Source organism: Ictidomys tridecemlineatus, chromosome 15 (assembly GCF_052094955.1).
Source record: "Ictidomys tridecemlineatus isolate mIctTri1 chromosome 15, mIctTri1.hap1, whole genome shotgun sequence".
NCBI classification, from domain to species: Eukaryota; Metazoa; Chordata; class Mammalia; order Rodentia; family Sciuridae; genus Ictidomys; species Ictidomys tridecemlineatus.
Window position 1 is genome coordinate 5797560 of NC_135491.1, and position 13010 is coordinate 5810569.

The 13010-nt window shown below is 59.8% G+C and overlaps 1 protein-coding gene across 7 annotated transcripts in view; it reads left to right on the plus strand.

Moving 5' to 3' along the window:
- Window positions 1–2763: 2763 nt before the first annotated feature.
- Shank1 (SH3 and multiple ankyrin repeat domains 1) overlaps window positions 2764–13010 on the plus strand; it is a 44916-nt gene continuing 34669 nt past the window's right edge. For 6 of the 7 annotated variants that reach the window (XR_013430614.1, XM_078031535.1, XM_078031537.1 and 3 more), the window contains exons 1-8: window positions 2764–2848; window positions 5217–5514; window positions 5754–5957; window positions 6470–6541; window positions 7357–7465; window positions 7669–7820; window positions 9411–9578; window positions 10013–10129. Coding sequence is in view for 6 of the 7 variants with exons in the window: in XM_078031535.1 (XP_077887661.1) it covers window positions 5260–5514; window positions 5754–5957; window positions 6470–6541; window positions 7357–7465; window positions 7669–7820; window positions 9411–9578; window positions 10013–10129 (1077 nt within the window). In the remaining variant the exon portion in view is untranslated. Of the gene's footprint in view, window positions 2849–4077; window positions 4831–5216; window positions 5515–5753; window positions 5958–6469; window positions 6542–7356; window positions 7466–7668; window positions 7821–9410; window positions 9579–10012; window positions 10130–13010 lie in introns of those variants that run through there. The other variant, XM_078031536.1, reaches the window with a different exon arrangement.

The window sequence follows — 13010 nt, forward strand, 5'->3', positions numbered from 1 at the left end:
AGCCCTTGCAGGTTTGCAAGTCTGCAACCTCATCGCCCCCACTGCCCCTGCCCCCATGGCTCCAGCCTTGCTGGCTCCTTGCTCTGCCCCACCTCATCCTTTGCACTCGCCTTTCCCTCCTTCTAGAAGGTTCTTCCTTCAGCTCCCCCTCATTATTGGGGTCTCAGCTTCAAGAAGCCTTCTCTGAAAGCTTCAGGTCCATAAATTGCTTTATAAAGTGCCTCTCCTTATCAATTTGGTGTACTCACTTGGCATGATCTTATCAGTTAACACATATGCCTCCTGCTAATGAAAGCAGGGATTCTTGTACACGCTGTTTCCCCTGAGCTTCCCTAGCACATAGTAGGTGTTGACTCCTGCTGAGTAAGGAGATAGCTGTTCCTGGTGTGGCAGAGCTTGGTCAAAGGCCCGGGGCTTGGCTGGTGTTTAGCATGCATCCTGAGTTCCCAGGGTGGTGGCTGCAGCTTGGGTGGAGGCAGTGAGGACAGTGGGAGAGAGGATCAGAGGCAAGGGGAACAGAGGCCATGCCATGGCTACCCTGTGCCAGCCCTGTGAGTCATGCAGGGCTTTTCCAGCTTCAGGCTGGCTGGTTGTACCAACAAGCATGGAGCTCATGAGCCAGGAATCAAGGGGTCCGTGCTTCAAAAGAGAAAATGGAGGCTCTGAGAGGGGAAATAGCACAGCCCTCTGGAGGTCACCAGCCTGGTGGCAGCTGGCCAAGACTTCTGGCTCCTACAAAGAGCAGGGCATCTGCCCTCGGCTCCTGGGAGCCCCAGGAGGGGCCTTGGAAATCAACACATCCAGCTTTCCATTTTCCAAGAAAGCTGGTACCCGAGGGCAGCGTGACCTTGGGCAGGCTGCTCACTGCTTTGGAACCTGGGTCTCTCCAGTGCGCATCTGGGCCCAGAAACCCCTCACTAGGCCTTGAGACCTCAAGAGGTAATGTGTAGGTCCAGAAAGCCTTGTAGGCTGTAGAGGGGGCACCGCTTCTCACTGCTGGTGCCCAAAAGAGCAGCTGTTTCCCCTGGGCCCAGCTGCTCACCACCTGGAGGTGGGTGTGCATCCGGATAGGGGCCTCCCTTGGCTAGGCTGGCACCCACTCCAGCTCATCCCAGGAGCCCTGGAGAGCCTGCAGCTGGAGGCAAACTGAAGGGCTGACTAGAACTCTCCACTGTAGGTGCCTGTGTTTACTGGTGACCAAGGTGGTGCCATTGGAGCTGGAGTAAGGTAGAAGTCTGGGCTGCCCTGTGGAGTTCACTCTTTCTGAGTGCATCCTGGGCACGAATGAACACAGCTGACTGTGTGTACATGAGCTCTGAGCACATGGCTGTGCAGGACTATTTGTGATAAGTGAAGATATGCAACTATGGTGCCCTGTAGTGCACATAGAGGACAAATGAAGACTTTGGATCCAGCCTGCCTGTCCCTAATTCTGAATGCTGCCTCTTTATAGCTGGGCAACCTTGGGCAAAATACTTAGCCTCTCTGTGCCCCAATTTTCTGTGCCTTTGGAACACAGGAAGGTGAAAGTCTCAGAGCCTGGCACACTGCACCTGCACAAGAAATGTCCTGGGGCGGAGTTATGGCACACTATTGTGCAACTAAACAGGTGTGTGTAAACCTGTGTGATGGGTGGTACTGTGGGTGTGTTAGGAAGGCACACACACTCCTCCCTACCATGTGCCTCCGTTCCAGTTTGTGAGATATGAGCATGCACCCCCAGATGTGCTTCTGGGCGTGTGGTGGGTGGCCCTGCACTGTGCTGCATGCATGCTCTGGAGGGCACAAGGGTATGACAAGCACAGGCAGCTGGGTATGTTTGTGGTCGTGTGTCCCCAAGTACCTTGTGCCTGGACGGCATGCCCAGTATGCACACGTGGGGTTGTCTGTGAGTTCTATGCACGCTGGTGACTCTACACACCTGTGCCTTGGGGGACACAGTGCCTGTCAGGTGTGCCTGCGTGTGCCTTGCCCTGTGCTTAAGTAGTGTGTGTATATGTGTGTGTGTGTGTGTGTGTGTGTGTGTGTGTGTGTTGTGTGTTTAGGGGCACAGGACAGGAATCTATAACCCTCAAAATCCAATTTGGGGATGCGGGTGCCTGACAACAAATACTTAATGCACCCCACTGTGTGTAGAGGGGGTGGGAGGCACTCTGGGGCAGGGCAGTCTCCGGATGTTTGTTGGGTACCCTTGGGGGGGCGGGACCCCATCTTTGGTGCATGGGGGCAAGCAGGGTGGAGTCCGGGGTTGGGGACTTGGCAGTGGAGAAGAGTGGTGGGGGAGGGCAAGGGGAGGGGGCGGAGCCGGCGGTGGGGGGGGATGGGCGAGGTTTGGGGGCGCGGGGAGGGGCGATGTCTCCTCTGCCGGCTCCCGGAGGGAGGGGAGAGGGCGGAGGGAGGGGAGGGAGGGAGAGAGGGAGGGAGAGAGAGACAGGGTGAGGGAGAGACAGTGAGAGCGAGAGAGCGAGAAGGGTGGCAGAGGAGGCGCGGAGCGGGCGGCGGCGGCGGCGGCGGCGGCGGCCCGAGGAAGAGGAGGAGGAAGAGCAGGCGGAGACGCGGCGCCCGGAGCCGGCCGGACCGAGCCGGGGGCGGGCGAGGAGGGGCGCGGCGGCCGCGGCAGAAGGGGGGGCGCTCTGCGGATGGCCAGGCCCGGCCCGCGGGGGGGGTGAGGTCCTCGGCACCCCCGCCCTCCCCCCCGGCCCCCGCCCGCCCCCTCCCGGGCCCGCTCGCCCTCCGGGGCGGTGGGGCATGGCCTGAGGGTCCCCCGTCTCCGGGGGGGTGGGGGGTGGGGGGAGGGGGGAGGGGCCGCGGGCGCCGCCGACCGGGACTCAGCAGCCCCGCCAGGCAGGTAAGGGGGCCGGGAACCTGGGGTTTTGGTGGAGCTGCGGGGCTGGGGCTGCGGGGGGGGGGCGGGGGCGCCCCGGATGTCCTTGGCCCGGCGCCGGCTCCGGGCCTGGGTGTGCTGTGGGGGGTGCGGGTGAGGAGGGGATCGTTGCCCCGGGTGACACCAAATTGGGTTACGCCCCGGTCCCGGGTGCCCCGTCCCAGATCGCATCCTGGGTGAGAGGGTGCGCCCCATCCCCCGCCAGCAGAGCCCCTAGCCCGAACCCGCCTACTGGCTCTCCAGGGCCAAGGGTCGGTCGCGGTACCGCCTCCTGGCCCCGCCCGGCCACTCCCCCGCCTCGCCCACCCTGGCGCACCTGGGCCCCTCCCTCAGGTCACCCTGGTTCCCACCCCCTTCAGCGCGGGTCTAGGCCCTAGCATCCTCCGCCCCCCTCGACCGCCTCTAGCTCCCACCACTTCTTCCCGGAGCCTCGATCCCTTCCCACCCCCGACCCAGGCTCCCCCCATCCCCACCGTCTCCAGTCCTTTCACCGCCGGCCGGCGCACCCCCTCGGCTCCCGCCCCCGAGTCCCGCTCCCGGAGCCCCCGCCCCTCTCCCCGGCCCGGGGCTCTCCCCCACCAGCCTCTCGGCCTCAGCCCGAGTCTCTCTCCTCCCCCCTCCGCCTCCATTCATTCTCCCGGGCCCGCTCTCGGCCACGCCAGTCGCCCCCTGTCCCCCCGCAGCCTCCCAGGGCACCCCCTCTCCCCTTTTCCACCCCCCCTCGCCGGTTCCTCAGCCCGTCTCAGTACCAGCTGCGTGCCAGCTATTCTTAGCCGCGGAGCGTTTGATTCATGCCGCCCCGGCGGAGTGTGCCCGCTCCCTCCCTCGAGGCCGGAGGGGGAGGGGCCGAGCTGGTCCTGGGGGCTGGGGCAGTCGTGCGCGCGGGTGGCCGGGGACCGGCTTTTCTTTCATCCAACTGGCCACCCCATTCCTGCGGGGCTGGAGCTGGGGGTCAGCCAGGGTCAGCCGAGGGGGAGTGGCTGTGGCCCCAGAGAGAGGCGGGACGTGTGGTAGGGCGGACGGAGGATTGGAAGGAGGCTGGGGTCTCCGGCTGGGCAGGGTGGGTGGGGCAGCCGGGCTGTGTACCTGGAGGGGGAGGGGGCTTCCAAGCTCCGGCCACGCGTGGGGGAGGGGCCCCGGCCGTGGTTAGATGCTCACTCGCCCACAGTTCTTGGAACTCTCTTCCCTCCACACATATTTTGTCTTCCCTTCCCCAACCCCCTAACCCATCCCCACTCCCCCAAAGTCAGCAGTACCCTCCACTGCTTCCCATCTCCATGACAACGGTGCAGGAGCCGGGCCTGGTGTTGGGGGTAGGGACCAGACCAGACATTCTGGTTTCCGGTGCTGGGGTGGGAGTAGGGGAGAACATGAGGGAGGCAGACCCCATGTGGAAGGGACCCACCTTCTTAGAGCCACCTTAGGGGAGAACCGTGAGGATCCAGAAATCCTCTACCCCTACCCCTGCCCCCAGATCTTCACCTCACTTCTTAGACTCCTCCCAGCCACCCCCCAACCAATGCTTCTGGTGGAACCACCAGTGCAGGCAATGCCAGCCCAGCTGCCCTGCAGCGCCAGTCCTGAAACACTCCCACAGGTTATTCACAGCATCCCACACCCACCCAGGCCATCACACCTGGACAGCTGTCCCTGGGACAGCCTCCCTACCCAGCCACATGCCCTCTTAAGATGCCCCAATAACTGCCAAAGGCCGTTGCTCCTAGTTCCCTAGGGTACACCCCGTGCAAGATGCTCTGATCTGTGACAACCCATCTCAATGCCCTTGCTCCCCTGGAATGGCCAACTCCCAGCAACCCTCTGCACATGTAGTCAGCCACACTCAGTGAAGTCACCGACTCCACCTGCTCATGGGCACCTCCTGCCGCCCCAGGCTCACCACACCTCCATCTCCCCTTTACTACAGCTCAGCCTCAGCCTCCCTCAGGGTGAGGGGCCAGGCCAAGGCCAGGAGGGCGGGATGCCGGTGGGTTGGTCCACCTGTCTGTCCTCAGCTAATTTTAGCTGCATTTTCTGTGACCTGACAAAGTGGGCCAGTAGCTCCCGCGGTGATTCTGCGGTTTCTGGGACACGGCCACACTAGGTCAGCGGCAAAGTGGGGCGCAGGGGGGGCAGGGGCTGCTAGCAGGGCCAAGGGCATGGAAGGAGACAGGTGCCGGGAGCATGGCAGGATCGGGGGTGATGTGCACTTGCAGAGGTGGCACATGAGAACAGTGGGGGAAACCTGCCCTTGACCACTTGTCCATTAAGTGGTGCCCGTGGCCTCAGAGGGGCTCTGGGCTCCTATTCTGACAGTCACCCTTGGCCCCTGCAGCCGCCTGTGATGCTGCCGTCCCCCGTCGCCCCGTGGCCCCACGATGACCCACAGCCCTGCCACAAGCGAGGACGAGGAACGCCACAGTGCCAGCGAGTGTCCCGAGGGGGGCTCAGAGTCCGACAGCTCCCCAGACGGGCCAGGGCAAGGCCCTCGGGGGACCCGGGGCCAGGGCAGTGGGACACCTGGTAGCCTGGCCTCTGCCCGAGGCCTCCAGGGTCGCTCCATGTCTGTCCCAGACGACGCCCACTTCAGCATGATGGTCTTCAGGATTGGCATCCCGGACCTGCACCAGACAGTGAGTGACCACCTACTTGCCAGAAGCAGAGGTGGGGACAGAGTCTGAGTGGCACAGGAGACCTCTGGGGCTGGGTGTCCTCCCAGGAAGCCCCCTTGGCTCCCATTTCAGACGCCATGTGCTTCCCCTTCTCCTGCCCCTGTGTCAAGAATCACCCCCCACCCCAGCTGTCCACTTCCTTCCCAACCTACCTTGGACCCCTGACTCACCCTGGCCCCGGTTGCCCCCCCACACACCAGAAATGCCTGCGCTTCAACCCGGATGCCACCATCTGGACGGCCAAGCAGCAGGTGCTCTGTGCCCTCAGTGAGAGCTTGCAGGATGTGCTCAACTACGGCCTGTTCCAGCCGGCCACCTCAGGCCGGGATGCCAATTTCCTGGAGGAGGAGAGGCTGCTGCGGGAGTACCCCCAGTCCTTTGAGAAGGGGGTACCCTACCTGGAGGTGAGGTCCACAGCCTCCTGACCCCTCCACTGACAACATGAGTCCTGTCCTAAAGCCATCAACCCCCAAACACATACTGGTTCCAGTGGAGACCTTAACAGGGGGAACTCCAGTGAGCCCTTCTGGATATCCTAGGACCCACAGGGAGTCAGAGGCCGCGTTCAGATCACCATTTGTTCTGAGTGGCCTTGGGAAAAGCCCTTCACCATCCCAAGCTTCTCTTGCCCCATGGGTTGGGGAAGGACCCCCAGTTACAGTAGGCATTCTAGAACATTCCTTGTGGGGTCCTCATGCCTGCTTCTTCAAGGTAGGAGTTGTAGGGAACTATGCCTCAAGGACCCACCACTCTCAGGAAAGCTCTCTGCCACCGTCTGCCCACCCAACTGAGGCTCCAGAGCTGTTTCCACATCAACCCTGAGCTCCTCCTGGGGGGTGAGAAGGGGTCAGACCTACCTGCCCAGGTTTCCGCTTCTAAGTCTCTGTCTCTCCCCCCACCCTACTGCTGACCTCAGTTCCGATACAAGACCCGCGTTTACAAACAGACCAACCTGGATGAGAAGCAGCTGGCCAAGTTGCACACAAAGGTGAGAGACCCCTGCTGGCATTGCCCCCAGCCTCACCCCTTCCTTCTTCCCTCTCAGGCCGCTCCTCCTTCCCAGGAGCATTCCGTTTCCACCTGGCTCCTTGGCCTCCCGCTTCTCTTCCCCTGAGACCCCATGTCCACTCAGGGTCCTTTTCTTACTCCTGCTTGCCCGTCTGGGGACTACTTTATAGATGCCCTGAAACTCCCCGATCCCATAGCCTGAATTTCCACCGAATCCAAGGATCAACCCCTCTTCTCCATGGGTATTTGTTCTGGGATCTAATCCTCCAATCCTGGGGCCTCGTCTCCCCTAGTCACCTAAGAGCTAGAAGGAAGTCAGGGGCTGCTGTGGCCAGAGAGGGAGGATTCTTGATGCTTCGGAAGGAAGAAACCCTGACCCCCTTCTTACCTGCTCCCCCACACTGTGCACCCTCTTTCCTTCCCAATCTTGCCATCCACTTTGGGAGCCACTTGCCTTATGTGGCTTCTGAGCACCTGCAACATGGAGTTGGGTCAAAGGGGATTGCAAAGACTCCGTGCAAAAAAAAAAAAGTGAAGTATCTTATTAATAACTTTCCTATGGATTGCCTGCTGAACTGGAGCGCTGTGGATATATTAGTACAGAACATAGCTCTTCAGATTGAATTTCAATATAATTGATGGTTCCCCTTTGCTTTTGCTTTGGAGGTGGCCACAGGAAATTTCAATGCCACTTGTGGCTAGCTGTGCATTTCCGCTGGGTGGTGTTGCTGGAGACCTCTGCCCTTCCCCCCAGGTCCCTAACCAGCCTGTGTTCTCTCTCTGTCCCTGGCACAGACGGGGTTGAAGAAGTTCCTGGAGTACGTGCAGCTTGGGACGTCAGACAAGGTGGCGCGCCTGCTGGACAAGGGGCTGGACCCCAATTACCATGACTCAGATTCGGGAGGTAGGGAGGAGCCCACGTCATGGGGGACAGCAGGGGCCAGATAGGGCAGCAGGGGCAGGAATGCCAAATTCCCTACCACTGTCACTCCCGAGGGGGACCATGGGACCTCAGGTTGTGGGTGTCGAGCTGGGGAGCCAAGGAGGTGGTGTGGGAAGGGCTGGAGGCTAAGGGCCTGCATGTGACTGGCCTTTCTTGCCCCTCAGAGACCCCCTTGACCCTGGCGGCCCAGACTGAAGGCTCGGTAGAGGTGATTCGAACTCTGTGCCTGGGTGGGGCCCACATTGACTTCCGGGCCCGGGATGGCATGACAGCACTGCACAAGGCCGCGTGTGCCCGGCATTGCCTGGCTCTCACGGTGAGGCTGCCGTGACCACCCCCGCGCCCTGGGACCCTGTCTCCATTCCCCCTGGTCCTCTCTCAAACCCTAGTTCTTTAGTTTGTTATAAATAGCTGCTCCTGCTACCCCTGGTACAAAGCCCCCTTCCACAGACTGACAAATACACAGTCCCTATGTCATTCCAACTCCTCAGGCCCCAGGTGTGCCCCACCCATGCAGCACTAGCGGCCCAGGTAGCTCCTGACTCTCCCCAGCACAGCCTCCTCCCTCAGACACCCAGACCGCTCTGGCTCTCACCTGCGCAGCACCCATCCTACTTCTGTCTCCCAGGCGTCAGCGCACCTCATGCTCCTTAAAACAGCGACCTGCTGTGCTCCCACCTCCCCATGCACACGGTGGCCACCCTCCACCTGCCCTTCCTCAGCCAGTGCCTGCTGCCCGTGTGTCACCTCTCCTCTCACGTGCAAGTTCAGCCCTGCTTTACATCCCCCTGTGCCTCAAATGCTCTTTTCCAAATAGGCAGCCCCCCCGTACCCACAAAATACATCACAGAAGGACCCCCCCATCAGCACACTCCATTCTCTTCATGCACAGCCCAGGATTGGCTGCACCCACGGGTGGCCATGGACGAACATCCCTTTTCTCGGAGGATCCAGTGGACTTGGCACACCATTCTCTTCTCCAACTCTTTTCTTGAAGAACCCTTAATGTAGCCAAGCGCCAGCCACACAGAGCTGCCTTTTATCAGTGGAGTCAACCCCTGCATATTCAGCCCCAGACCTCCCCCCGGACACACACACCCAGCCCTAGGCCTCCCCCAACCCGTTGCCACCGGCCAGGTGGGGTTGTTTAAATTCAAATTAATTAAAATGAAGTAAAACTGCAATTTAAATGCCTCAGTCTCACTAGCCACTTTCGGGTGTCATTGCCATCCTGTGGCCACCATAGGGGTGGCACCATTGAAGATCATCTCTAGCACTGCAGAAGGTCTCCCTGGACAGTGCTGCTGCAGGCTGTCCTTACACAGGGTTCCTTCAACACTTTCTCCTATTAGTATTCGATGTCACCCGCCTTCCACACCCAGAGGTATCCCTTAAATAGGATCATTCCCCACCCCTCAGCCTGCACCCCCAATGAGGCTGGCTCAGGACTTGCCTCACCCCATGTCGCCCTTTCCCAGGCTCCCTCCTGACCCCTATCTTCAGGACTCTGGTCTCAGTGGCACTCTCACTTGGCCATAGGCCCTCCTGCACCCACAGTTCATCTCTCCTTGTCTCCCAGTGTGCGTCCTATGGGGTGAGGGGCACTGCAGCTACCGACATTCTTTAATGACTCATCCACGGTCACCCGTGGGTGAAATACTGGGCAGTACGTGAGAAGGAGATGTCCTCGGAGGCATCTCCCTTGTCCCCTCCTTGTTCCCCAGGGATGGGAGTGGCCTGGCAAGGGGAAAGGCCTGGCCCGAGGTCTAGGAGGGCGTCATGGTTGAGCTGAGACAGGCTTTGGCCAGTGAGGGTCACCAGGATTCCTCACCAGCACTTCAGAATGAGCTGGTTCTAGTGTGACTGTCATCTGTCCTTTCTTCCTTGGCTCTCTCTCCCTTCCTAGGCACTCCTGGACCTGGGGGGCTCCCCCAACTACAAGGACCGCCGTGGGCTGACCCCTCTGTTCCATACGGCCATGGTGGGGGGCGACCCCCGCTGCTGTGAACTGCTCCTGTACAACAGGGCCCAGCTGGGCATAGCTGATGAGAACGGCTGGCAGGAAATCCACCAGGTGCTCCAGGCTTGGCCCCAAGGGGTCGGGGTGGGCCAGGCCCGGGCCCCAAGGCATCCCAGGGGCTGGAGCTGGGGCAGGGATTCAGATGCTGGGGTCCTGGCAGAGGGCAGGAGAGAGAATAGAGTGGTCTGCACAGAGGAAAAGGTGGCTGCATGGACATCAGGACCGGAGGGGATATAGCTGGGGAAGTGAACAGCTCGATCACGGAGGTGCGCGGGCCTGGCCTCTCGGCCCTCTTGAGTACCAGACTGGACGCCCAGGCGTGGAAATGACCAAACGTTCAGACTTGTGAAGCTGACAGCCTAGTCCTTGGGCAGAAACGGGGTGGAAAGAGAAGAGCGGGTAGATGTGGGGGTTCCTGGCTCCAGGGGAGAGGACCTGGGCGGTTTCAGGCCGTGTCTGATCTGGCCCTTGGATCTCTGACCTCCCAGGCCTGCCAGCGGGGCCACTCTCAGCACCTGGAACACCTGCTCTTCTACGGGGCTGAGCCTGGAGCCCAGAACGCCTCGGGGAACACGGCCCTGCACATCTGTGCTCTCTACAACAAGGTCTGACCCCCAGGGCCCAGCCGGCTCCGCACAGCCCCCTCCCCACAGCCACCTCCACGGTGCCCAGCCAGGCCCGGGGACGCCAGCCTCCACCCCTCCGTAGTCTCTGCTCCTCCACAGTTTTCACCCTTCATCCTCCATCCTTCCGTCCGTCTGTCCAACCATCCATCTATCCATCCAACAGATACCGATAGAGTGCCTTCCCTGGGTCAGGCCCAGAGCTGGGTGCTGGAGACAGTGTGCTGACCTTGTGGCCCGGAGGGGAGCAGACAGTAGCCCCCGTTGGTACAGTCCAGGATGCTCAGAGTGAAGTCACAGGGAATCCAGGGCCCCACAGAAGCCCACCCCCAGGCTTGCCTTGGGTGGAGGTGCCTTCCTGGAGGGTGCGCCCTTGAGATGAGCCAGAGACGGCCGAGTAGAGGGCACAGCCTGTGCAGAAGAGCAGAAGGAGGGCAGGTGGGACCACTGCAGGAAGGAAAAGGGGTTCAGCAGGTCTCCTAGGCCATGTGTCTCCAGCCAGCCAGCAGGGTGCCTGGGAGCTGTGTGGGGGCACAGCTGGGGACAGAGGCAAAGCCAGAGTGCAGCCCTGGCAGGGATGAGGCAGTGTTGTGCGTTTAGCAACTCGAGGCTGGGTGGACACTGCCCCCAGGAGGTCCCAGGGGAGGTGGACAGTCACAGCAGCAGGAGGGCTCACGTAGGCGCGGGAGCTGTACTGGACAGCCGTGGGCCCCCGCCTGTTTCTCCACACTCCCTGCCCTTGAAGAACGTAGGGAGACAGGGCCTGGCATGAGGCTGCTGGTCTGGCAGCCCCCTTCCTCCAGGAAGTCTTCCAAAACAGCCCAGCCCCTTCTGCTTCAGGAGAACTTGCAGTGCTGGGGACTTGGCAGGTGGCCACATGCCGCCTGGTGGCGGTGAGCAGTATGCCCAACGCTGAGGAAGGACTGTGTTTGTCAAGTCAGACCACTTCCCCTCCTGCTTGCTTCTGCCTCTCCTGCTCCCTGACAGCAGGCTTGGCGTCCAGGTCCTCTGATTCTGAGGCCCCTGTGCAGTGGAGAAGGGGGACCCCCAGTCCTGGGCAGCCTGGGGGACCCTGGACAGGCCCCCTTTCCTCTCCAAGACTCTGTCCTTCTCCCTGAAATGGGAATAAAGCCAGCTGATTGAAAGGGCTGAGTGATCATGGATATTAAGTGTTCATCCCTAGAAGACAGTCATGAGAATAATAATTGTTGTTATTATTATCATTTCCAGTGTCAATCAGGATTCACTCGGAAGACATAACGTTCATTTGAGCAGGGAATATTTAGCACAAACAATTAATGATATAGCAGGCACAGTGACTCTTAGACTGGATGAACACATCATTTCCCCTTCTTGGGCTTCCCCTGTCTCAACTGTGAAATGGGTCAGTAATGGATGCCCACCACACAGAAGGATCAAGTGGGTTAACATTTTGCTTGCTCTTGGCATGGCGGTAATAAATGGGAGCTCACCTTCCACTTCTCGAGATCCCCTGGTCTTCCCTCCCAGGCTTTAAGCTTTCCAAAGGCTGGGGCTGGGGCTGGGGCTGACCGTCTTTCCTTGATCTTGCTCCCTGGCCTCTTGGTCTGCCTGTGGAGCCTCTGTGGTGAAGGTCAGGTCCATGTCTAGACTGTTCGCTCTTCTGGGTGGGGGCTGAGTTTGAGGACTTGCTCTGCCCAAGCCCCCAGCATATAGTATGCCAGGCTGCATCTTTGTGGAGCGAATGAATGAATGAGGTGCCCACCTCAGAATGCTCCAGGGGTGTCTGTTTCGACAGATTGAATGACTCAGGGAATGAGTGAATGAATGAATGACTCAACGAACAAATGAGTTTTGACTGACAGTTCCACATCCTCCGTCTCCTCATCCTTTCCATGTGCATTTCTTAAGCACCTACTGTGTGCCCCTCCGAGCCAGGTGCTGGGGATGCGAGATGAATCAGAGACAGCGTCTGCCCTGGGAATGGTGGGGGGAGTTCACAGTCTGGCGCAGAGGCAGACGCAAACAAATCACTGAATCCCATGAGATAAGTGCTAGTTTGCAAGTAAATATGAGGTTCCCCAGGCATCCAGAGGAGGGAGCTACTAACTAAGACTTGGGCATTTTCTGGACTAGGGTAGAGTAGAAGAGCCCGGGAGCTAGTGGATGGTGCCTGGGCCCTGTACCCCCATCGTGGGAGCTGGAAGTGTGTGAGAATATGCAAAAATACAGGTGGAGGTATCACCAGTGCCATTGGGGGACAGCGTGTACATACTCAGACACACACACACACACATACACACACACATTCTTAGCACACACACACACACACAACACTAACCGGAGTGACTCTGCTGTCCAGGGGGTGGTCTTGGTGATAGGATCCTCCTCTATGAGGGGTCATTTGTAGGAGACAGAGGAGCACCAGCATGAGAAGACCAGGGTGGACTCCTGGCTGCTCTGCTAACTGCCTGTGGGTCTTGGGCAAGGGATTTGGCCTCACTGGACCCGGCCTGTGGATGGGCCTGTGCCTGTATCCCTGGAGGGTCTTACCTGGAAGGATAGGAAGAGGAGGGGCTTGTGGATACTTGAAATTAGCACCAGGGAAGCCAGCGTGGAGTTGAGCTGGGGCAGCCAGGTTGGACTTGGCCAGGGCAAGGCAGGGCAGAAGAGTTTCCCCACTGACTGACTGTCCACTGAACAGTCCCTGTGTGCAGGTACTATTCCTGGTGGCAAGTGCCACGGACAATACAATGCCCTGTGGAACTTACCACATACGGGAGGAGATGCCAAAGAGCAAAATGACATCAAAACGGAATGTCAGGACATGGTGTTGGAAAAAAATGAGTTAACATTGGCTTCAAAGAATGCTGTCACATGCAAG